We start from the raw sequence: 22808 nt of genomic DNA, 5'->3' as shown, positions 1-22808 counted from the left end.
AGTTGCAAAGCCATGGACAGTCTCATTAGCCAGCCTTTCCAAGGTTGAGGCCATATTGATCAGTTCCCCAGCAGCCTTAGCAGTCCCATAGGTGGTGAAGGCGATAATAAATAATCACTCAGTCTCAATGACGGACTTGGGTTCGAAGTAGGAGTAGGTTGGGATGAAGGAGGGAGCTGTATTGGCGAACAACAGGGACCACATAGGCAAGATAGCAAGATCCGGACAAATTTGGAAGGAGCCAAAGGTAGGCCTTGAGACCACAGACAAAATAAGTACCAATGTAAGTCCTCAGGTAACCAGTCTGAATTACAGTCCAAACGGTTTTGAATGTTTTACCTATAGTCATGTTGACAACCTCAAGGCTCAGAATACTTTCAGAAAGAAACGATCAGCAGCCAGGCGGGGTAAGGAGCAGGGAATGGGAACATTCGCTGGTTCCGGCATTTCACCATGACATGCAATTACATTTAAAACAAATAGTCTCCGTGGGTATTCCTTCACCTGTGGTGTTTGTGAAGACCAGAGCCGGGGGTGTATGTGAAAGGTTGTCGTGAGGCTGGAACCAGCCTTTATAGTTTTGTATGTTACAACCTGCAGTGTCCCAGGTGACCTCATCATCGGTAGAATAAATGGTCTGGTCAGAGCCTTGCATGAATGACTCACGAGATTCTCTGTCAGACCTACCCACGCCCCAAATGAATAATTGTGAGGATCAGTCCTGGTCCAACCACCATTCCTGATTTATTAAATGGAATGGGTCTCAAGGGAATCCCCCCACTAGAGTGTACAGGGATTGGAATACAGACCCAGCATTTAGACAACTGTTATCATCTCAGTGTCAATTGCAATTTTTTGCCTTAAATCTTAAATGCTTAAGGTAAGATACCTGCTATTGTACAGAGATGATCTCTTCAGGCTTCAAAGGAACACAACGACAAATGATACTTAGGCTTTAACAGTAATTCCTTGCATTCACCAGTCTAATTGCCTGAATAGACTATCCTGTACAATAAGGAAATACATTCTCTGTATGTCTCTGCTGCCTGGTATGCAAACTTGCTCGCTCAAAAATCAAATACCTGTCAATATCAACATAGAAGAACTTATTTCTGAGAGTGCTGCGGATAGGAATGTAATATACACAACAACTATCATCTTTCATTTTGTTTAAATATGGTTCAAGATGACTTTACAGAAAATGAATAATGTTGTCGCAATCAAAATCTCCTTTAGTGGGCAATTTTCAATTTTCATTACATTATTCAAAAGGTGCATTGAAAAATCATAGGCAACCTGTTGCTGAATTCAAATTTGAATGCTAAAAAATCCTAAACTTCACATTCAAAAGAAATCTGTGCTTATGGCATTCAAAATTTGCGAAATCATTTCAAAAGTTTTAATGCATGGAACCTGTCAATCTGGAGTTTTCATTTTAAAAATTAATCAAAATTCAGGTCAAATTTGAGGTGGCAACAGAAGCGTTTGTTGAATAAGGTAATCTTGCCAGTTCTGACACCGTTCTTGTAGCCACACATGATATGTCCAAAATGTTGCCTGACATTTTGGCAGCAAGTGTCTTTATAAGCCTGTTTGTCTTACACCTAGTAAAATACGTGCACAAAATGGTTTCGCTTCTTGCAGTTACAAGACTGTTGTTCTGTGCTGGCCAGGCTTTCTTCTGTTTTATAGTGTTGACCTCCACAATAGTTGCAACTTGTTCTTCAAATTTGATTTTTCTGATGGATGTCCTGTGGATACTTTTTCTGCTCTCCAAATTGTTGAACTTGGAATGTGTAGGCTGTTTCTCAATATAGTGGATAGATATGAGCAGCTGATCAACGTAGTGCACAGCCCTGGATTGCTTCTTCACACTGTCGACAAATTCACCTGTATTTTCACGTATGCACATGGCTACTGTTTTACCAGCTCAGAACTTCTATATATCTCTATAACTTCCTCAAGAATCAGAAATTCTACTTTTAGCTGTCATGGTTTTAATGTCTAAAGTGATTTTGTTTTGAATTAGTTCATCAGTATTTGCACAAATTTACCAGATTTCTGCAAGTTGAGTCAATTATATTACCTGTTGACAACATATCTAAAAAAAACTTTGTTGCCTAGTATTGAATCTATATTGCTCAAATGCAACGTTCACTTCAGCCTGAAAGCAGCCTTCCAAGTTTTAAAAATTTCTGCCACATTTATTCTGCTCTTCAGAGAGACAAATGTTGGAATACATTTTGAAAAATTATTTTCCCAACATTGAGAAAAGCATAGCGTCTCGTACTTCAGAGTCATACTGCCTTCAGTCCAACCATTACATGTCCAACATAATCCCAAACTAAACTAGCCTGACCTGCCTGCTCCTGACCCATATCCCTTAAAGCCTGTCGTGTACTTATCCAAATGTCTTTCAAGCACTGTAATTGTACCCACATCCACCACTTCCTCAGGAAGTTCATTCTATACACAAACCACCCTCTGTGTAAATAATTTGCCCCCGTGTCTTTTTTAAATATCTCTTCTCTCACCTTAAAATCATTCCCCTTCATCTTGAAATCCCCCATCCTTTTCTGGTTTGTTCAACAAACCTTAAGCTAATGCATAATACTGCCACTGTTCATGAAAGAGTTCCCAGTTTTGTCTCAAATCGACAGTTCACCAAATTTTTGTTATCCATGGGTGTAGGGCACAAACTTCCTGTGGAGAACAAGAAACACAGATACCATTCTTATGTAGCTCTACTATGGACTGCGAAGGACCACATGATCAGACCCGATGAATCAATGGAAAAAATTGGGCTCTGGGGCTGACCTTGCAAATATGGAGATCCACGGGTAGCAAATTAGCAGATATGAAGACTGAGTGTAATTTGAACAGGAGCTGATAAGTTAGGGGTAAATGTGGGGAATGGGTCTGGGTGAGTTACACTTCAGAGGGTCGGTGTGGACTTGTTGGACCCAAGGGCCTGTTTCCATACTATAGGGAATCTGATCTAAAAACAAAAAGAGAACTTTATCAAAGAGAAGTCTATCTACAGTGTGTGTGCCTCATGGTACAGTTACAACATTTAAAAGACATTTGGATAAGTAATGAATAGGAAGGATTTCAACAGATATGGACCAAAACGCAGGCAAGTAGGACTAGTTTGATTTGAGAACAAGTTTGGCATGGATTAGTTGGATGAAAGGGTCTGTTTCCATGTTGTATGACACTATGACATGGCTATGACAGACATCTCTACATGACTGTGTTTCAATCCAGACAGTAATCTTGCCAACCTGGACTTTTTGCATCCTATGACTTTCTTTCTATAGCAGAAAGTGACGATATAAAAAAGATAGAGAGAGGTGCAAGGATGAGACAAAAATTAGGCAGGAAATAAAATGCAAGGCCTATATCCTAATTTTCTTTTCTTCAAAGTCATACTGGAAACTGTGTGGATGCAATGGAAGAGGAAAGAGAAACAAGCAATACTTACCAGTAGTGAGTGTTGTCACAATTCCTGTTGCAATGTTTACCACAATCAGATCCTGAGAATGGAAGGAACAAACACAGATCAGCATTAGAGACTAAGCCTTTTTGCTCCTCGGATGCTGCCTGAACTGCTGTGCTTTTCCAGCACCTCTAATCCAGAATCTGGTTTCCAGCAACTGCATTGTTTTTACTAAGCCTTATTAGTTGAGTATGTGAACACTTCTGCATATCATGAACGAGTTTAAAGAATGAAGTATTTTCTATATCTTAGTCAAAACAGTATTTAAGAACAAAACAACTGGCACCAGCACCTAATCAGGAAAGAAAAGAATTTTTTTAAAAAACTCACATTCTCATTTTCAGTTACCCCATAGGATTGGAGGATAAAAGAAAATAAAACTTGGTTGTGATGCTGTCAGTGAATAAAAAGCTAGCAGTCTATCACAGTCAAGAACCAAATGTGAAGAATGGTCATTTGGGTAAAGAAAGATATTGTTAGTAGCAAAACCAAAACAAACCTACGCCTTTCCCTCCAATCTCACGGAAGAGCGAAAACAAGAATATAATGAATTGTGAAGTGATTAAACCCATAACTGAGTGCCTTCTCCAATGATACAAGCATGTTGAAGTCAAAAGTGACAAATCTCATATTGATACACTGCAGTTACATTCCAAAATAAAGTCAACATTGTGAATGTAGCATATTACTCATACCTATTTATACACTTCAAAGTTGACACAATGCTTCACAAACCGAAGTGAAATAGAAAATGAAATCCCACACGCAGTAACATTGATTAAACTGAATAAAGATAAATTTGCATTGTGCTACTTTAAATAAACATTTGATTACAGAGTGACTTCTATTTAAAACAGTTGTTCAAAATTCAATTCTAATGGACTTCTTTAATTGGATTTATTAAACCAAGGGTACGATGTTACTCAATAACAAAAGATATTAAGTTATGCCTTCAGCTTAATAAAATGTCCCAAGGTGCTATCCAGGAGTGCTATAAAACAAAACAAGACTTCAAGCCACAAAAGAGGCAGATTAAAAGGGGTCTCCTGAAAAAGGAAAGAAAGAGAAAGCGAGGGAATTCCAGAGTTGAAGTCCTAAGCAACTGAAGGCATGGACACCAGTGGTGGAACAAATTGAGGCCAGGGATGCTCCGGACAGACTGAGAGAAGACCAAGCCAAGGAAGATTTGAAAACAAATGAGAATTTTCAAATGAGTTGCCTGACTGGAAACCGATGCAGGTCAGCAAGTACAATTGGAATAGTTCCATTGGCCCGGGTAAAAGTTAGGGCATAAGCTGTAACATCTTGAATGAACTCAAGTTGTTGTAAGGTAAAATCAAAGAGTGCAGCCCAGAATGTAAGTACTAGAATAATTAATTCTTACATTAATAATGACACAAACAAACGTTCCAGAAGATGAACAGAGGCAGCAGGGAAGTTAGACAATGTTATAAAATGGAAATAAACAGTCTTCGCGATGGTGCAAATGCAGTCAGAAGCTCATCTCAGGGTCACGCGAGTAGCTAGGAAAAGGAGCAGGAGCAATAGCTATAACCTTTACAATTTTTTACTGGAAGAAATTGCTGCTCATCTATTTCTAAATATCGGAATAGCAGTCTGATAATTTAGCAATGATGAAGGAGTTGAGAGTGGTAATAGTGAAGTAGAGTTTGGTGTCATCAAGGATGTGTGAAAATTGTGCCTGTGCTTTTGGATGATCTCACCAATAATGAAGATTCATCTTTAATTAAGAAGATTTTTAGCACAAGATTTGCTAATGCACTTGGGCACATTACTCTTTCCTCCTTCTTTGGATTGGACTGCTAATTTATCTATTCTTCCACAATCCTCTCAATCCTCTCCTGAAGTTGCCAATCCTTTCCATTTGGTCCTTTACAAGCAGCACTACAGGAACCTTCTGATAATAATCAGGGCTTTCACATTATAGCAAGGAGGCAATGGCCGAGTGGTATCATTGGAAGACTAGAAGCCTGGATAATGTTCTGGGGAACCAGAGGCAAATACATCATTGAGAATTAAGAGTCTAATGACGATCATGAAAACCAATAGTAATATTAGGGAAAAACATCTATTTGGTTCACTAATGCTGTTTAAGGAAATCTGATGTCTTTACCCAGTCTGGCCTACTTGTGACTCCAGACCCACAGTGATGTGGTTGATCCTTAGCTGCTCCCTGGGATGATCATGGATGGGCAGCCAGCAATGTTTACATCCCATGAATGAATAAAAAATTACAAACGCTTCCTCTGACTTCAATTATCAACCTGATTTTATGCTGCTTTTCCATTTGGTCCTATACAATGATAACCCAGTTACCTTTCTGCTTCTCTGAGCTGTGTCAATCACGACCCTTTGGCTATCCCTTGCCCAGCAGTTCAGCGCCAGGTCAGAGCAGTAAATGCCAGTAAATCCATCTGAAACATACATTTGTTATTATTTTAAAAAGTATACATGTAATACCATCAATTTGAATTCATGTCCAACAATTCTCCATGTTCAGGGGGTGATTATTTTCTCAATGTAACAAAACTGTAGGTTTGTTCCCTAACAATAGGCTTCAGACTTTGTTGCACAGAGCGTACAAAGGAATTATTCCCCAGTGGGGATTTCTTTAAAATCATAGTGGAAACAGGATCCACTTGTATATTCAGAGTTGGAAGAAAAGAAAATCTCTTGGGCAGGTATAGCAACTGCTCTGCTCCATAGTTGTAGTTAAGGTTAATTATATCGAGATAGATATATGTACTGCTCAGGAACATACTAACTGGCCAAACTGTTTCTCAACCTTCCAAGAAAAAGATATCATATTGTTATCTGGGACTGATTTGGAAAGAAAGAATTGGGTTCCAATCAAGTTCAGACTTATCAGATTAGTAATTTATTTAAGTAAACTTGAAACGCGAAAAAAAAGTAACATATGTCAAGATATTTCAGACACTAAAATACAGAATATGAGATACAGTAAACGAGTTATCTCCCTCGTGAAATGTGTTCATTTGTAGCACACCTGCCAGAAAGGAGATCAATTTGGATCAATAGTTCAATAAGAGCTCACAAGTGGGGTTTTTCTTGTTCTTTTCTGAATCTGTTGTTTACTAATAGATGACGATTGATTGCCCTGATTAGTCCATAAATCCATCATCACTGTATCACATGACTACTAGGACTGGAGAGGAGAACTAAATAGATTTCTATTGTTTCTTGCTTAGAAATCCCATTCTTTCAACTGGTTTCAGCCCTCCTTGTTCAGAAACAGGAAGTCAGAAATAGTATAAGGAAAAAAATTTGAAAGTCTACTCTGCTACATTTGTTACAATGTAGCAATATATTTTTTGCACAGTAATGATATTGTGAATTCATGAACCTAGGAACTAAGTTCATTGTTTAAACTGTGGTGTGATTTCAGTCGTAACAGGTAGCAGAGTGACAACATTCATCAGTGGTGCTGCCAGGTATGGGAGCAATAAGATGCCATGCTTTCTGGTGCTGAACACTGTCCTGTGACTTCAGTGGAAAATGTGCTTAAAAAACACAGCCAAACGACTGTTGACAATAACATTCCAGACCTAAATGTGCAAACTAGCTCCAAGATACTGTAAAGTATCTGGTACCTGTAGAACAGTACAGGTACAATCTGCAGCCTTAAGAAGGCTGTTATTTTTCAAACTAATAAAATGATAAACTTTTCATCACTCACCCACAGTTGGATAATCCACAACCTTCACCACAGTTGTTGTTGTTTTTTTGTCCAAATTATACTGAAAAATATTATGTGATTCGTTACAACGACAGTGTACCTACTTCAGATTGACTGCAACAGTTCAAGGTGGCAGCTGATCAGCATTTTGTCAATGGCAATTCCAGTTGGCAATAAATACTAGCCTCGCCAGTGACACTTAACCCAGGAACCAAGCTTAAAAAAACTCACTTATTTAAATTATTGTACAGTTACCCCTCACTGCATTTGTAACATAACTGAACTAATTCATCATCCTAGTCATTTGGGGATGACCATCACAAGGTCAGTTTTAATATAAGTCAGGAACACATCTTAAAGTTTCTTCTCCATTACTGTCAACACTCTAAAGGTGAGAAAAGATCATTGTGAATGCTGACAATTTATTTTCCAATGGAAGGATCACGTCCAACCCATGCAACTTGTGATCCACAGTGACATCAAAGAGAGCATTGGGGATATGACATGCTGGCTAGAAATTTAGCATTGTACGAAAAACTGACAAAGTGAATCATAAGCCTACAGCAAATGCCAGGAAATGAAGGACCTCAGCTCACTAGGAATTGGTCTTTGGACTTCATCTATTTAATTGTTGAGATGTTTGTGTGACCTGTTCAATTGGGGTTCAGCAAAACTTACTGACACCACACTAGTTTAAAGGTCAGGGGGTCTTGAGGAGGGCTGTTGAGAGATCCAGTCAGTGCATCAACTGCAGTGTTGCTACACAGCCAGGAGGTGCATCCTGTTTCACCTCTTAGACTAAGCTTTTGTTCCTCCTGTGTTGAACCAGAATCTGTCTTCCTTTCCATGAAATATTTGGTCATTTGCTCATGATAAATGAACTAAATAATTTCTTTTTTAACAATTACCTGACTTGTACTTTTGCAATTTAAGACAAAAATACTCACTTGAAGTTTTTCAGCTTATAGTCTTGTATCTGAGTTTGGTAACAAGATCAAGTTTTGTATAATTGTCCAATTTTGATTGTTGAGTATTCCCAGATTAAAATAGGCAATGTTGAATATTCAAATGTTTTCTGATATTTTAAAAAGCTGGAAAATATTTACTTATTCATAAGATTCTTTGAACAAATTTACAGTCACATCGAGGAAGATACTGACCAAGGATAAGCTGTGACACTGATGGTGGGTCCTAACATCACCACCCTCCAGGTAAATTAAATAACGATGGTCAAGACTAAGGCGTGGAGAACGCACAGTATGTACTCCTGAAGAAATTTGTGCTGTAAACAATAATTTAGCATATTCAAAAATGAGAATTCACTGTAGCACACAAGCATCTCAATTTGTCAAGAATAATTATATTCAGATATTTGAAGAGTTGGGGCAGAATAGCATTTGAAAACAAGTCATGCAGATTATCAGATATAGTTATTGAGTTGCATTAAAACTAACATTTCCAACTCAGGTACATTTCTGCAATTGAGTTAAATTCTCAAGGAATACCCGGGTAGCTAAATGTAAATTATATAGTGTGAATATGGGAGCGAATGAGTTACATGGGGCCTAAACAGGCTACTGGGAACGAGTTGCGCTTCACCTAAACAACAGGTTTCTTGTCACGGGATTATAGTGAACTTACACAGGCTGCTAGGAATAGGTTTCACTTCAAAACAACACTTGAGAATAAGCTACAATAGACCTAAAAGGGTGCCCAGAATGAGTCATATCAGGGCTATCAGGCTCCTGGGAATGGGTTATGCTAGATTTAAATGTCCTACTCAAACACTTCTTCATGTGGAGCAACTGCCAATTATTAAAATTGCCAAGTATTTCATAATCAACTAACGTGTACAATGTGACTCAGAAAAATCACTTACAACATTCGTTCCCCTTTAGGTCCACATAGTACAGCACTGATCTGATACAGAAACAGAAATGAATGAGGTTATATTTTATAAAGGAGAAAGTGAGGACTGCAGATGCTGGAGATCAGAGCTGAAAAACGTGTTGCTGGAAAAGCGCAGCAGGTCAGGCAGCATCAAAACTTATGCCCGAAACGTCAATTCTCCTGCTCTTTTGATGCTGCCTGACCTGCTGCGCTTTTCCAGCAACACATTTTTCAGCTCTGATCTCCAGCATTTGCAGTCCTCACTTTCTCCTTCATAAAACTGAACATGGATAACAGTCTAATCCTCTAACAGCACCATTAAGTTTGCATCTTGAGTCTCCACGCACAGCAAATTTTCAAGCATGCATCATGACCAGATTGCTGTCACTATGCGAAGCTACAGAGCATCATTGATAAATTCCAGGAAGAAGGTTGTCAGCCTATCCTTTCAGTCTGAAAGATGCACATTTCTCAATCAGAAGCAGCGGCCAAGATCCAATTTGTGTTTCTTCAATATTTTTCTAGATACATCAGAAATGCACTGAGGTAATAATGCTGGAAGGTTTTAGCTTGTTTGCAACATTTAGGCACATTGTGAGTTAACTTTGACAACTATCAAAAACATTAAACTTTCTTTTCCATCTCTGAACAACGTGCTGATAGTGCTGCTCCTAAAAGATTCAGTTTTGTATCCTCACAGCTCTTCTGGAGCATGTTTTTCCGAGTTTCTCAAAATGACAGATATCCATGCTGTCAAATTAACCAGCCTTCAATTCCAGACTCGATGTCAGCTTCAAACATGTCAAATTAGATGCAGCATAACATCTGATATTGAAGAAAGTAAGTAACCATCTTGAAAGGTTAAATGTTTGACTCTCCACAAATACTGCCAGACCTGCTGATTATAAGAAAGCAGCTTTTGTTTTTATTTGAAACATACTGCGCTCCATTTCAGCCTGTACATCAGCCCAGATCTTAGACAAGTGTCCCTTTGCAAGACTTTGGTAATTTTACAGTTCCCAAAGCATGTACCTCCATTGTAGTTCAGGTTACTTTGTTCTGAGTATATATTCATCTTTGTAATTTTGTTAGTTAACAGATTGATTGAAAGTTAATTGTCAACTATCCTAAACTTGCTCGAGTAAATAAGAATTATATGTTATAATGTTACAGACAACTAAACGTTGATGTTTTGTTTTTGCCTGTTAATCTGAAGAGGGATCAATAGAAATCACAATTTAGCTAATTTATACATCCCTTTTATTTTCTATAATTTTGCACAGAGAGTTTGAAATTGTTTTGAAACCTTTAAACCATGATATACATATTTAACAAGACTTGCCTTCTCTCTTAAAATATGTTTTGTGGAATAAATTTCTGTTTTATTGGTAAAACCAAAATGTATAGCCTTGAGTATTTACACTTTGCTGGAAGACTATCATTTTAAAGAAAAAAAAATGAATCTATCCAGCCAGATTGCAATTTCGGATTTGACTTGCCCAGGAGTAACATCAGCTGGGCATGATAACGTGGTGCATCTTGCAGAGATCAGAGTTCACTGAATTAAGAGGGATCTGAATTTATTTTAAAGATTAGTATGTGGAGGTGCCTAATATAAATAAGCTATATCGTGGTTAAGTTAATTACACAGATTTCAAAAATGGATTTGAATGTCACTAAATTTTCTGGATGTAGGAGACAGAGGAGTAGATTATGTGCAATCATTGACTGAGGCTGAACTGAGAGAGTTAACAAATAAATTGAAGGTAAAAGCAGGATTGCATCAGGGGAAGGTGCTTCACATTATTATCTGACATTTAGAATTAGGAAATCTAAAGTCGAGCTGTCACACCACAAATTAGCTAGGAAACAGCTAGAAATGAAAATAAAACCAGGAATTAGAAGAGAAAGAGATGACAAAGAGAGAAAACAGGAAAGTGGAAAGAAAGGAGAGAAAAACAGAGACTAATGGAAAAGAAGATGGACTTAAAAAGCTTGAATTCCAAAGAGACTGGGTAATTAGACAATGCGTTGGCCACTGAAAAGCTTAAAGATAAGAGAAAGATAAGAAAAAAATAGTTGAGAGGATGATTTTGATTCCAATGAGGACTTGGATTTCACTTAAATTCTTAGTGCCGAAACTTACTGAGGATGGAGTAGAAAAATATTTCACCTCATTTGAGAAGGTAGCTGGATAAAAGTGGCTGAAAGAAGTTTGTACATTGATGTTACGAAGCTTTTTGACAGGTACAGCTATGATTGTGTGCACCAATTTGTCAGAAAAGCTCTCTGTAATTTATGCAACTGTTAAGAAGGTTCTCCTTACTGTTCCTAAAGCTTATCAATTGGAATTTACCATAAGAAACAAACCTAATCAGACATTTTGAGACTTTGCCAGCTCAAAATAAAATGCTGTAGGATCAGTGGTTTATTAGTCAAACAAGTGAAAAGTTTTGAGAACATAAGATAATTATGATTACAGAAAAATTTACAGCTAAAATTTCTGCAAAACTAAAAACTCACTTAAATGACTGTCAAGTGTAATGATCAGAGAAGCAGTAATTCTGATAAATATCTACATCATGCAATGGTAGGGAACGGTCACACAGCAATACTCAAGGAAATCAGAAGAAGGGAAAAATCTGCAGATGGAATGGGTATTAGTTTTAGGGACAAACAAGGATGCCAAAGTAATAAAAGAAAAAAGTGATATAAAGAAAATAACATATTTCTATTTTAACAAGACTGGACATACCAAAGCTAATTGTCAGAGGTTAAATGGAAGACCAAATAAGACTGTCTAAAGAATCTTCAGAAAAGGAGGAACTGAAAACGAAATGGGTATTAAAACTGCAGCAGTAGTATAAAGAGACACATTACTATCATGAAAATATTAGTCTTCCAATATTGAAGAGGACAGTCAGGCCAGTGGGAGCTCGAGGTATTTTATCTTAAAAAGGTAAGGTATTCCTTTACGCTACAAATCAAGGAGGTAAACAAATAAAGTTATTGAGGGAAACTGGAGGAAGTCTGTTAGCGATTTGGGCTGAAGATATTATTTGTTTTCCAGAGGGGATAATGAAGGAGACTATTAATTGAAGACACCCGTGTATGATACAAACACTTCCCACTATACAGAGTTGGATTAAAGAGTGACTTCATAAATGAGAAGTAGTTGCTGTAGCGAAGTAATTCCCTATGGATGAAATTGATATTTTTCTTGGGAAACGACCTGACTCGTTCAAAAATATTGCCCTCATACAAGGTAGCGGCACTATCAATGGAGATAATATCTGTCTGGGAGCTATTTTACCATAAAATGACGAGATGGAGATTGAAGTTAGTTATTTTTTGAAGAACCTGACTCCATGCTAATTGAAATATTCAATAGTGAAGAATGGGAAATTGAATCTTGTGCTGGCTCTACATAATTTTGAAATATCTATCACAAACAATGTGAAAGAAATGTCAATTATACTAGGCACAATGCATGAATGTTTTTCTTGGAAACTTCCAGGACAAGTGGGTTGATTTGGAAAAGGTTAATTCTCCAGTCATACATTTTGAAAACTAACTACATGTCTGTGAAAGAAGATAAAACAGACACTTTATCAAAAGCACATTTGAAAGAAACTGAATGCTATGATGCAAGTAGATTTGTGTAAAATGTAATTGCCATATAACGCAATATATTACTAGTGTTAACATAACATAAAAATTGAGATAAAGGAATTTTTTAGAAAATAAAAATGCCTCAAACAAGGAGCACTTGGATGTTGATCTTAAAAATGAACTTAGTCAATTGTTTAGGATTTTAAATCAGTATGCCCTAAAGTGTCAATGGAACTAAAGTGTTAACTGGGTGTTTATGAGGGAAGACTGAACACTTTAAGCCATTTGCTTTTCAAAAGCTAGCATGAGCAAGTTTTGAAAAAATTCGTTCAAAATCTTTTGGGCATTTTGATGGAGACTAGACTGAAGTCAGATGCAAGTACAATTTCTACTCGAAAAAGGAGTTTGTTTGGAAGAGTTAGGGAATAAGTTACCTCAGGGGAAGAGTTTAGTTTACAAAATTTCCAGACCAAGAGTGTTTGATTGGAAGTCAGCATATTATCGAAAATCTGAGAAAGTTGTATGATTAGTCAAATGAAATTGCCTCACAGCTTTCAGGTCCAGAATTAAAAAAAGCAGCAGCTAAGTCAAACTTACATTTTTGGGAGGGAAAAAATATCTTTGGATTTCAACTAATTATAAAGTGATGGTGTTTGGTTTTAGATGCAATTTTGTTTAGCCATGTGTTCAAAAGTCTTTCAATTTGTGTATTAATTAGATAGCTTGAATTGTTTTTGTTTTGCTGGGATCATAATGACATAAACACACTTTCCCAAATGCAATGTATTCCAAGACCCTATAGGAGAAGGGAATGGTGCAGCCTATTCCCTGAGCAGACTGTCAAAGTTATTGGACACAATCTTGATCACCCGAACTTTCGAACGAAAAAACTAGATGTGGCTTGCCAGTGGTGAGAAAAGACTTTGCAAATAACATCTGGAAAAGATGCAGTGATTTTTGTAAAATTTAATCATGCGTGGCTCCCTGGTGCAAGACTATGCTCTATGGGCCATTTCCAGGTATGCAACCTGAAACAAACATGACTGCTGCTGGAGGACAATGATTTGATTAGAGAAGCTGTTCAGCCTGCCTGAAACATTTTGGTTTTCTAGTCCAAACAGTTGTCCACAGTTAATGGATAGTTGCAGACTAGCACAATTCAAGGTCCATGGCTAGATGCTCAATAATATACCAAGCTTGGACCTCTTGTCACAAAGGATCAATGGGGAAAGGCCAGTCTGAAGCCCCCTTTATGTCATACATAGAAGGGCTGAGAATTCCCTGGTTGCTATCTTTGTCATTGTGGTTTATTGTAAAAGTTAATCGTTATCAATTCCTACTGAGGCTCAGAGAGCAACATAATCTATCGAAAGAACTTGAACTATATTGCACTTTCAGTGATGTCCAGCCTGAAGGGTTATGGATTTTTATTCACAAAATGTATTACTGGAAAAAAATGATTGAATCCTACCTCAGTGTGCACCATTATCCAAACAAATGGATAACAATCAGAAAATTAAACCTTTGATGGGAATAGGAAATGATGGTACTGTTCCTAGCTTGATTGGCTTTGGAGAATTGCTATAGTGAAAGGACTTAGGCATAAAAATCCACCTCAAATTTCCAGTTTGTCCAGGCATTTCAAGACTTTAAAAAAAATACTATTTGCACTGCATAACAGACATTACTCAGTGACTTACTTCCGGTTGGTGCAGTATTTCAAACCCAATCGCCAGGGTATGTGCCACCAGCCAACAAATATGATGCCACTGTCTGTAGGGGTCCAGATCGCCTGGGAACACAGCAACAGGTCAATTACCTTACGGTGCCACATCGTTTGACAGAGAGCGAATATACCTACAGCCTCCAAATTCTTGGAGATATCAATAGAACTTTTTCAGAAATATTTTTCACTCAAATTTATGTTCAAACTTATTTGCATATTTTTTAATGCAAAATGGTTTCATGGTGCATCTCAATCAGGTTATTCTTTGAAACTTAATTTCCTTGCATTAAGAGAAAGGATTTAACCTGACACAGCTTCAATAAGACAGCTGAACATTTTTTTTTAAAACCTGACAAAGGAAAAAAGAATCAGCATTTTTACACCAGCATCTACTTCACCAATTGACTTCAAACAACTGAAAATGATACTAAGAAATTGCAATAACATTTATAAATGTTTGACATTTTTATAACTGACCTGGGTGAGGGCATAGAAGGATGGATGAGTAAATTTGCTTATGCCACTAAGGTTGGTACTGTTGTGGACAGTGCCAAAAGATTTATAGGTTACAGAGACATAGATAAGCTGTAGAGCTGGGCTGAGAGGCAGCAAATGGAGTTTAATGCGGAAACGTGTGAGATGATTCACTTTGAAAGGAGTAACAGAAATGCAGCTTACTGGGTTAATGGTAAGATTCTTCCTATTTAGATGAGCAGAGAGATCTTGGTGTCCATGTACACAGGTTGCTGAAAATTGCCACCCTGTTGATAGGGTTGTTAAGAAGGCATATGGTGTGTTAGCTTTTATTAGTAGAGGAATTGAGTTTCAGAGTCATCAGGTCATGCTGCAGCTGTACAAAATTCTGGTGCGGTTACACTTGGAGTATTGCATACAGTTCTGGTCACCGCATTATAGGAAGGATGCTGAAGCTTTGAAAGTGATTCACAGAAGGTTTACTAAAATGTTGCCTGGTATGGAAGGAAGGTCTTATGAGGAAAGGCTGAGGGACTAGAGATTATTTTCGTTGAGAAGAGGTTGAGAGGTGACTTAATTGAGACATGTAAGATAATCAGAGGGTTAGATAGGGTGGGCAATGAAAGCCTTTTTCCTCAGATGGTGATGGCTTGCACGAGGGGACATAGCTTTAAATTAAGGGCTGATAGATATGGGACAGATGTCAAACGTAGTTTTTTCACAGGGAGTAGAAGGGGTGTGGAATGCCTGCCTACAACAATAGCAGACTCGCCAACTTTAAGGGCATTTAAATGGTCATTGGGTAGACATATGGATGAAAATGGAATAGTGTAGGTTAAATGGCTTCAGATTGGTTTTACATGTCGCCACAACATTGAGGGTCGAAGGGCTTGTACTGTGTTGTAATGTTCCAAATTTTATTTGGTGTACAATACTCAGTCCTTTAGCTGAATTGCTCTGCAACAATGAATGAGAGATGGCAAAATCCCTGGTGGTGGTCACTGCTCTTGCTATTGGGTTTTATACTTTAAAGTTCGAGGCATTCAGGCAGCAACTATTTGCAACTCTTTCCATACAGCTTCAGGTCTGAAAAAGATAGTACTCATATACTGTTGATGTCGCAAATGACATAATGGAACAGAAAATATCTGCTAAGATGTTGCCTGCGCCTAATAGCAGAAAATAAAATGAGTGCATCTAAGACACCACAAAATATGGATAAATCTTGCCATTATAGGAAAATTAATTGTTTAGTTGTTATTACCACTGATAAAATTCAGTGCCAAGTTTGACCTTATACATGTAAATATTTTTAATGATGGTAGGGAAGTATCTGCTTTCCAGCCAGCGACCAAGAGTAGAGTAAATAGTAAACAGCCTGCTGTAAAAGTCTCATTTGACATTGCATTGACATACTAACTCCAACAAATGCTCAGTGCACATTCAAATGTTCTTATCCCTGGAAATAATCGAGATTCAAAATACTGAGAATGGTGAAAAATCGAAACAAATTGTCAGAGGCTGCAATCAAGTGTTTCCAGTTAGGAAAAGTTTTACTTTTCTATTGTAAAGGAATGGGATTTTTTTGAATTCTTAGTAGGATTTATCTCCTGTTATTTGATTCGATCAGTTTCTATTTTAACTTGCAACACCTCACATTATTCACCTGGGAGAAGCTGCAAACACACCGCCACTGGTTTAAGCAGGTACCTCAAGAATGAACAAGTTTGGCTGGATAACCAATGCCATAACTTTCCCTCCTCCCTGGTGGTGGTTGGAGGAGAGGTGGAGAACACAGTCTAAACTAAGGGATGACACTAACTGTATAGTAGAAATCAGAAACACAAATCAACATATATCACAGAACTTCATGATGAGTGCTTAACATTCTTTGCCACATCTGAAAGAGCATAACTCTGATTGGTGCTACTAACTCTAAAAGCCGAACAAACATAACAGAGCTAGGAAAAACACCAACCTGCCCAGGGGAAATGTGTTCAGGAATCCCCTGAAGCTCAGAAATGTTTCCAGTCTCGATATCCAATATGCACAGCACTGGGGTGCTCTGATTCACCAGACCTTCACCCCAGTCCTCCAAGTACAGAAATTGATCTGCCTGCTAAAGAAGATCACAGCATATAGAATGAATCAAGATCATTTGGCCAAACAAGATTGCTTCATGTATAAATATGCCTTATTCTACACACAATTTAAATGAATTCTGAGTAATCCAAAATGGAGGATGGGAAAATTTCTGGTTGTAACAGCTGTGCCTTTTTTGAGGTACTTTAGGTGCTGGAGGTGATTTCCTCGAATTCTAGGAGCAACAATTACTGTTTTATATGCTGTTGCATTGTTTTCAAACTTTGGGAAATAAAAGTCCAAACAACAGCAGTTTTAAAAAGGGAGAAGAACAGATAAAGGAAGCACATGGTGAGGTCAGTGCAGGTGGGAGGGGGGACAGAGAGAAAGAGAGAGAGGGGCACAATTACTGCCTTTGCTGTTTGAATTCATGTATTGCTGGACTTCTGGGCAAATTAACAAATGAACAGTGAAATTCACAAGTGATCTTGGAGGAACTGTTTGGGCGAAGTTCACAGCACAGAATCAGATAAGTGAATTGTTTTAACTGTGACCTACAGAAAGACTGCAGTAGTGAGTAGAGTGGGTTCGTTCTTGATTATATGTTTTTTGAGATATGTCTCTTGATTAAACTTAAAACATAAGCCATAACTATTAATTTAACCTGGGGCAGTGTTTAGGAGAGGAATAAGATGGTGTTATTTTCTGGGTCTGTAGATTGTGAAGGAGCAAAAATGGCGTTTAATGGAGTGATATATACTTCTTGTCAGATGTGGGAGTTTAAAGAGAGCTTAAGGGTTACTGTGGATTATATCTGCAATAAATGCTGTTAGTTGCGAATGTTATCAGATCAAATAAATGGGTTGGAGAGACAGTTAGAGGCAATCAGGAATTTGCAACAGCAAGGGGATGTGATGGATGGCAGTTATAGGAAGGAGGGAAGTCTCAGATACACAGTCACGTAGATGGGTTAACTCCAGGAAAGGTAAGAGAGGTAGGCAGCTAGTGCAGAAGTCTTCAGTGTCTATATCCATTTCAAACAAGTATGCTGTTTTGGAAAATATAGGGGGTGATGGATTCTCAGGGGAACGTAGCACGAACAGCCAAGTTTCTGGTATCGAGACTGGCTCTAATGCAACGAGAGGTATGACAGTTCCAAGAGATCAACTGTGTTCGGGGATTCTCCAGTCCGAGGTACAAACAGATGTTTCTGTGGCCAGCAGCGAAAAATCAGAATGGTGTGTTGTTTCCCTGTTGCCAGGATCAAGGATGTCTCAGAGAGGGTGCAGAATGTTCTCAAGGGACACAGGGGCCAGCAAGAGGTCATTGTCCACATTGGAACCAATGACATAGGAAGGGAAAAGGTTGAGATTCTGAAGGGAGATTACAGAAAGGTGGGCAGGAATTTAAAAAAAGAGGTACTTGAGACTAATAACATCTGGATTACTCCCAGTGCTACGAGCTAGTGAGAGCAGGAATAGGAGGATAGAGCAGATGAATACACAGCTGAACAGCTGGTCTATGGGCGAAGGATTAACATTTTTGGATCATTGGAATCTCTTTTGGGGTAGAAGTGACCTGTACAAGAAGGACGGATTGCATCTAAATTGGAAGGGGACTGACATACTGACAGGGAGATTTGCTAGAGCTGCTCGGGAGGATTTAAACTAGTAAGATGGGGGGGTGGGACCCAAGAAGATAGTGAGGAAAGAGATCAATTTAAGACTGGTACAGCTGAGAACAGAAGCGAGTCAAACAGTCAGGGCAGACAGGGATAAGGTAGGACTAATAAATTAAACTGCATTTATTTCAATGCAAGGGTCCGAACAGGGAAAGCAGATGAACTCAGGGCATGGTTGGGAACAATGGACTGGGATATCATAGCAATTACAGAAACATGGCTCAGGGATGGACAGGACTGGCAGCTTAAAGATCCAGGATACAAATGCTACAGGAAGGATAGAAAGGGAGGCGAGAGAGGAGTGTGAATGTCGTTTTTGATAAGGGATAGCATTACAGCTGTGCTGAGGGAGAATATTCCCGGAACTACATGCAGGAAAGTTATTTGGGTGGAGCTGAGAAATAAGGAATGGATGATCACCTTATTGGGATTGTATTATTGACCCCCTAATAGTCAGAGGGAAATTGAGAAACAAACTTGTAAGGAGATCTCAGCTATCTGTAAGAATAATAGGGTGGTTATGGTAGGGGATTGTAACTTTCCAAACATCGACTGGGACTGACACAGCGTGAAGGGTTTAGATAGAGAGGAATTTGTTAAGTGCGTACAAGACAATTTTCTGATTCAGTATGTGGATGTACCTACTAGAGAAGGTGCAAAACTTGACCTACTCTTGGGAAATAAGGCAGGGAAGGTGATTGAGGTGTCAGTGGAGGAGCACTTTGGGGCCAGCGACCATAATTCTATTCATTTTAAAAAGTGATGGAAGAGGATAGACCAGATCTAAAAGTTGAAGTTCTAAATTGGAGAAAGGCCAATTTTAACAGGGTTAGGCAAGGAATTTCAAAAGCTGATTGGGGGGCAGGTGTTCGCAGGTAAAGGGATGGCTGGAAAATGGGAAGCCTTCAGAAATGGGATTACGAGAATCCAGAGAAAGTATATTCCTGTCATGGTGAAAGGAAAGGCTGGTTGGTATAGGGAATGCTGGATGACTAAAAAAAATGAGGTTTTGGTTAAGAAAAAGAAGGAAGCATATGTCAGATATAGACAGGATAGATCGAGTGGATCCTTAGAAGAGTATAAAGGCAGTAGGAGCATACTTATGAGGGAAATCAGGAGGGCAAAAAGAGGACATGACATAGCTTTGGCAAATAGAATTAAGGAGAATCCAAAGGGTTTTTACAAATACTAAGGACAAAAGGGTAACTAGGGAGAGAAAAGGGCCCTCAAAGATCAGGAAGCCGGCCTTTGTGTGGAGCCGCAGAAAATGAGGGAGATACTAAACGAGTATTTTGCATCAGTATTTACTGTGGAAAAGGATATGGAAGATATAGACTGTAGGGAAATAGATGCTGACACCTTGCAAAATGTCCATATTACAGAGGAGGAAGTGTTGGATGTCTTGAAATGGTTAAAGGTGAATAAATCCCCAGGACCTGATCAGGTGTACCCTAGAACTCTGTGGGAAGCTAGAGAAGTGTTTGCTGGGTCTCTTGCCGAGAGAGAGGGTGGTGGTGGAGGGTTGTTTTTCAGACTGGAGGCCTGTGACCAGTGGAGTGCCACAAGGATTGGTGCTGGGTCCTCTACTTTTTGTCAATTACAGAAATGATTTGGATGCGAGCATAAGAGGTACAGTTAGTAAGTTTACAGATGACACCAAAATTGGAGGTGTAGTGGACAGCGAAGAAGATTAACTCAGATCACAACAGGATCTAGGATCAAATGGGCCAATGGGCTGAGAAGTGGCAGATGGAATTTAATTCAGATAAATGCGAGGTGCTGCATTTTTGGAAAGCAAATCTTAGCAGGACTTATACACTTAATGGTAAGGTCCTAGGGAGTGTTGCTGAACAAAGAGACCTTGGAGTGCAGGTTCATAGCTCCTTGAAAGTGGAGTTGCAGGTAGATAGGATAGTGAAGAGGCATTTGGTAGCTTTCCTTTATTGGTTAGAGTATTGAGTACAGGAGTTGCGGCTGTACAGGACATTGGTGAGGCCACTGTTGGAATATTGCATGCAATTCTGGTCTCCTTCCTATTGGAAAGATGTTGTAAAACTTGAAAGGGTTCAGAAAAGATTTATAAGAATGTTGCCAGGGTTGGAGAATCTGAACTATAGGGAGAGGCATAACATGCTGGTGCGGTTTTCCCTGGAGCATCGGAGGCTGAGGGGTGACCTTATAGAGGTTTACAAAATTATGAGGGGCATGGATAGGATAAATAGATAAAGCCTTTTCCCTGGGGGTCGGGGAGTCCAGAACTAGAGGGCATAGGTTTAGGGTGACAGGGGAAAGATACAAAAGAGACCTAAAGGGCAAGATTTTCACACAGAGGGTGGTACATGTATGGAATGAGCTGCCAGAGGAAGTGGTGGAGGCTAGTACAATTGCAACATTTAAAAGGCATTTGTATGGGTATGAGTAGGAAGGGTTTGCAGGGATATGGGCTGGGTGATGGCAGGTGGGAACAGATTGGACTGAAGGGTCTGTTTCCATGCTGTACAATTCTTTTACTCTATGACTCTAAGTAACTGTCCTACATTTGACAAGATCAGTTAACCGACCAAATTCGTTCACGTCCTACCTGATGATTAGAAGCTCCCAAGTGTATAAATTGTGCCAGTAATCTGCTGACATGTCACTTGCTACTAACAAAAGATCATTATAAAGACAGTGCTAGCCTAGCATTTGTAGTCCAGTCAAAACCAAATAGAAACGTAGACATGCTGGTGGTCCATGATCTCATAACTAACTTTCAAAAGCTGAATGAGAGGTTGAAGAGCATCTAGGGAACATACTCCCCTTTGTCTCAGAGCTTTCAAGTGGCACTCTTAAGTGAAAAAAATAGATATAACTTTTTTCTAGGCATGATAAATAATAACAGTACACACTTTTACAGGTTTCTGATCATTTTCTGCGTCATTGATGCTGTCATCCTTTTCTTCAATACTGAGCTCTGGTTTAGTTTTGAAGAAGGATTGCACTTTGGGTCTTTTCTTTTCAGCCACATATAGAATGTGAGTTTCAGAGTGAGACCAAACAAGACAGCCAAATTGATCTAAGTGGCAAAGGCAGAGGAAAAGTCAACAAGAGCAATCAGATATTAATTAATACCTATTGAATAATGTAAATTGTACAAACTGCAAAAAAAATCACATAACCTGACAACAGATATTTCTACATTAAATATGTAACCAAACCTTTCCTGAACCTTGACTGGAAACACAAATTATATAATTAAAACAGCAACAGAATGTGTTATATACCACATACCATTGCAGACAGGGTTATAAGAATAAATCTTGTTATGTTACTTTGCAAAATTAAGCACCCCACAAATGCATTCAGTTAGCTGACTCTCTAACCTCTACAATGCGTATTCAGTGAAACAAAACTGTTCCAGCTGAAACTAGTGAACTCTAAACCAGTTGAAACACTCCCTTAACAGAATAAAATATACCACGTTGCTTCACAAGCTGATGACAAAATAAGAGTCAAGATTAGAGTGGCGCTGGAAAAACACAGCAGGTCAGGCTGTATCCGATGAGCAGGAAAATCGACTTTTTGGGCAAAAAGCCCTTCACCAGGAATGAAGGGCATACTGATGAAGGGCCTTTGCCCGAAATGTCAATTTTCCTGGTCCCTGGATGCTGCCTGACCTGCTGTGCTTTTCCAGCACCACTCTAATCTTCACTCTGATCTCCAGCATTTGCAGTCTTCACTTTTGCCTGAATACAAAATAAGGTACACTATCAGACCACTTAAGGAGATTTTAAATTAGACGCCCAAAAGCCAGGAGAGAGAGTTAGGTTTTAAGGTTTTTCCTCAAGGTGGAAAGCAAAACTCAGACCTGAGTGGTGTAAAGATCATAATCTAAAGCTCATGGCCTCAGCAGCTAGAAGCATAGGATTGAGGATATTTGAAAATAAGGATGACAATGTTAAACCAAGACATTACTTAACTCAAGACCAACATTAGTCACCAAGCTCAGGGCTATCAGATGAACAGGACCAATTCAAGTTGAGACACAACAGTTTCAGTGGACCTCAAATTTACAGAGGCAAGACAGAATATGGGAGACCAGACAGGAATGCACTGAAGTCCAGACATAGCAAATGCATAGATGGAC

General features: G+C 38.7%; 1 protein-coding gene across 1 annotated transcript in view; it reads right to left on the bottom strand.

Moving 5' to 3' along the window:
• Positions 1-22808, bottom strand: part of LOC132822154 (acylamino-acid-releasing enzyme-like) — a 64679-nt gene that overhangs the window by 25913 nt on the left and 15958 nt on the right. The window contains exons 6-13 of the mRNA XM_060835225.1: positions 21577-21737; positions 16898-17038; positions 14420-14511; positions 9097-9137; positions 8378-8499; positions 7218-7278; positions 5837-5934; positions 3485-3536 (exon numbers count right to left, since the gene is read on the bottom strand). Of these exons, the coding sequence (XP_060691208.1) occupies positions 3485-3536; positions 5837-5934; positions 7218-7278; positions 8378-8499; positions 9097-9137; positions 14420-14511; positions 16898-17038; positions 21577-21737 (768 nt within the window). The remainder of the gene's footprint in view (positions 1-3484; positions 3537-5836; positions 5935-7217; positions 7279-8377; positions 8500-9096; positions 9138-14419; positions 14512-16897; positions 17039-21576; positions 21738-22808) is intronic.

Source organism: Hemiscyllium ocellatum, chromosome 14 (assembly GCF_020745735.1).
Source record: "Hemiscyllium ocellatum isolate sHemOce1 chromosome 14, sHemOce1.pat.X.cur, whole genome shotgun sequence".
Lineage (NCBI taxonomy): Eukaryota > Metazoa > Chordata > Chondrichthyes > Orectolobiformes > Hemiscylliidae > Hemiscyllium > Hemiscyllium ocellatum.
Note: the sequence above shows the minus strand (reverse complement) of the source record. Positions and strands in the feature narration are given on the sequence as shown.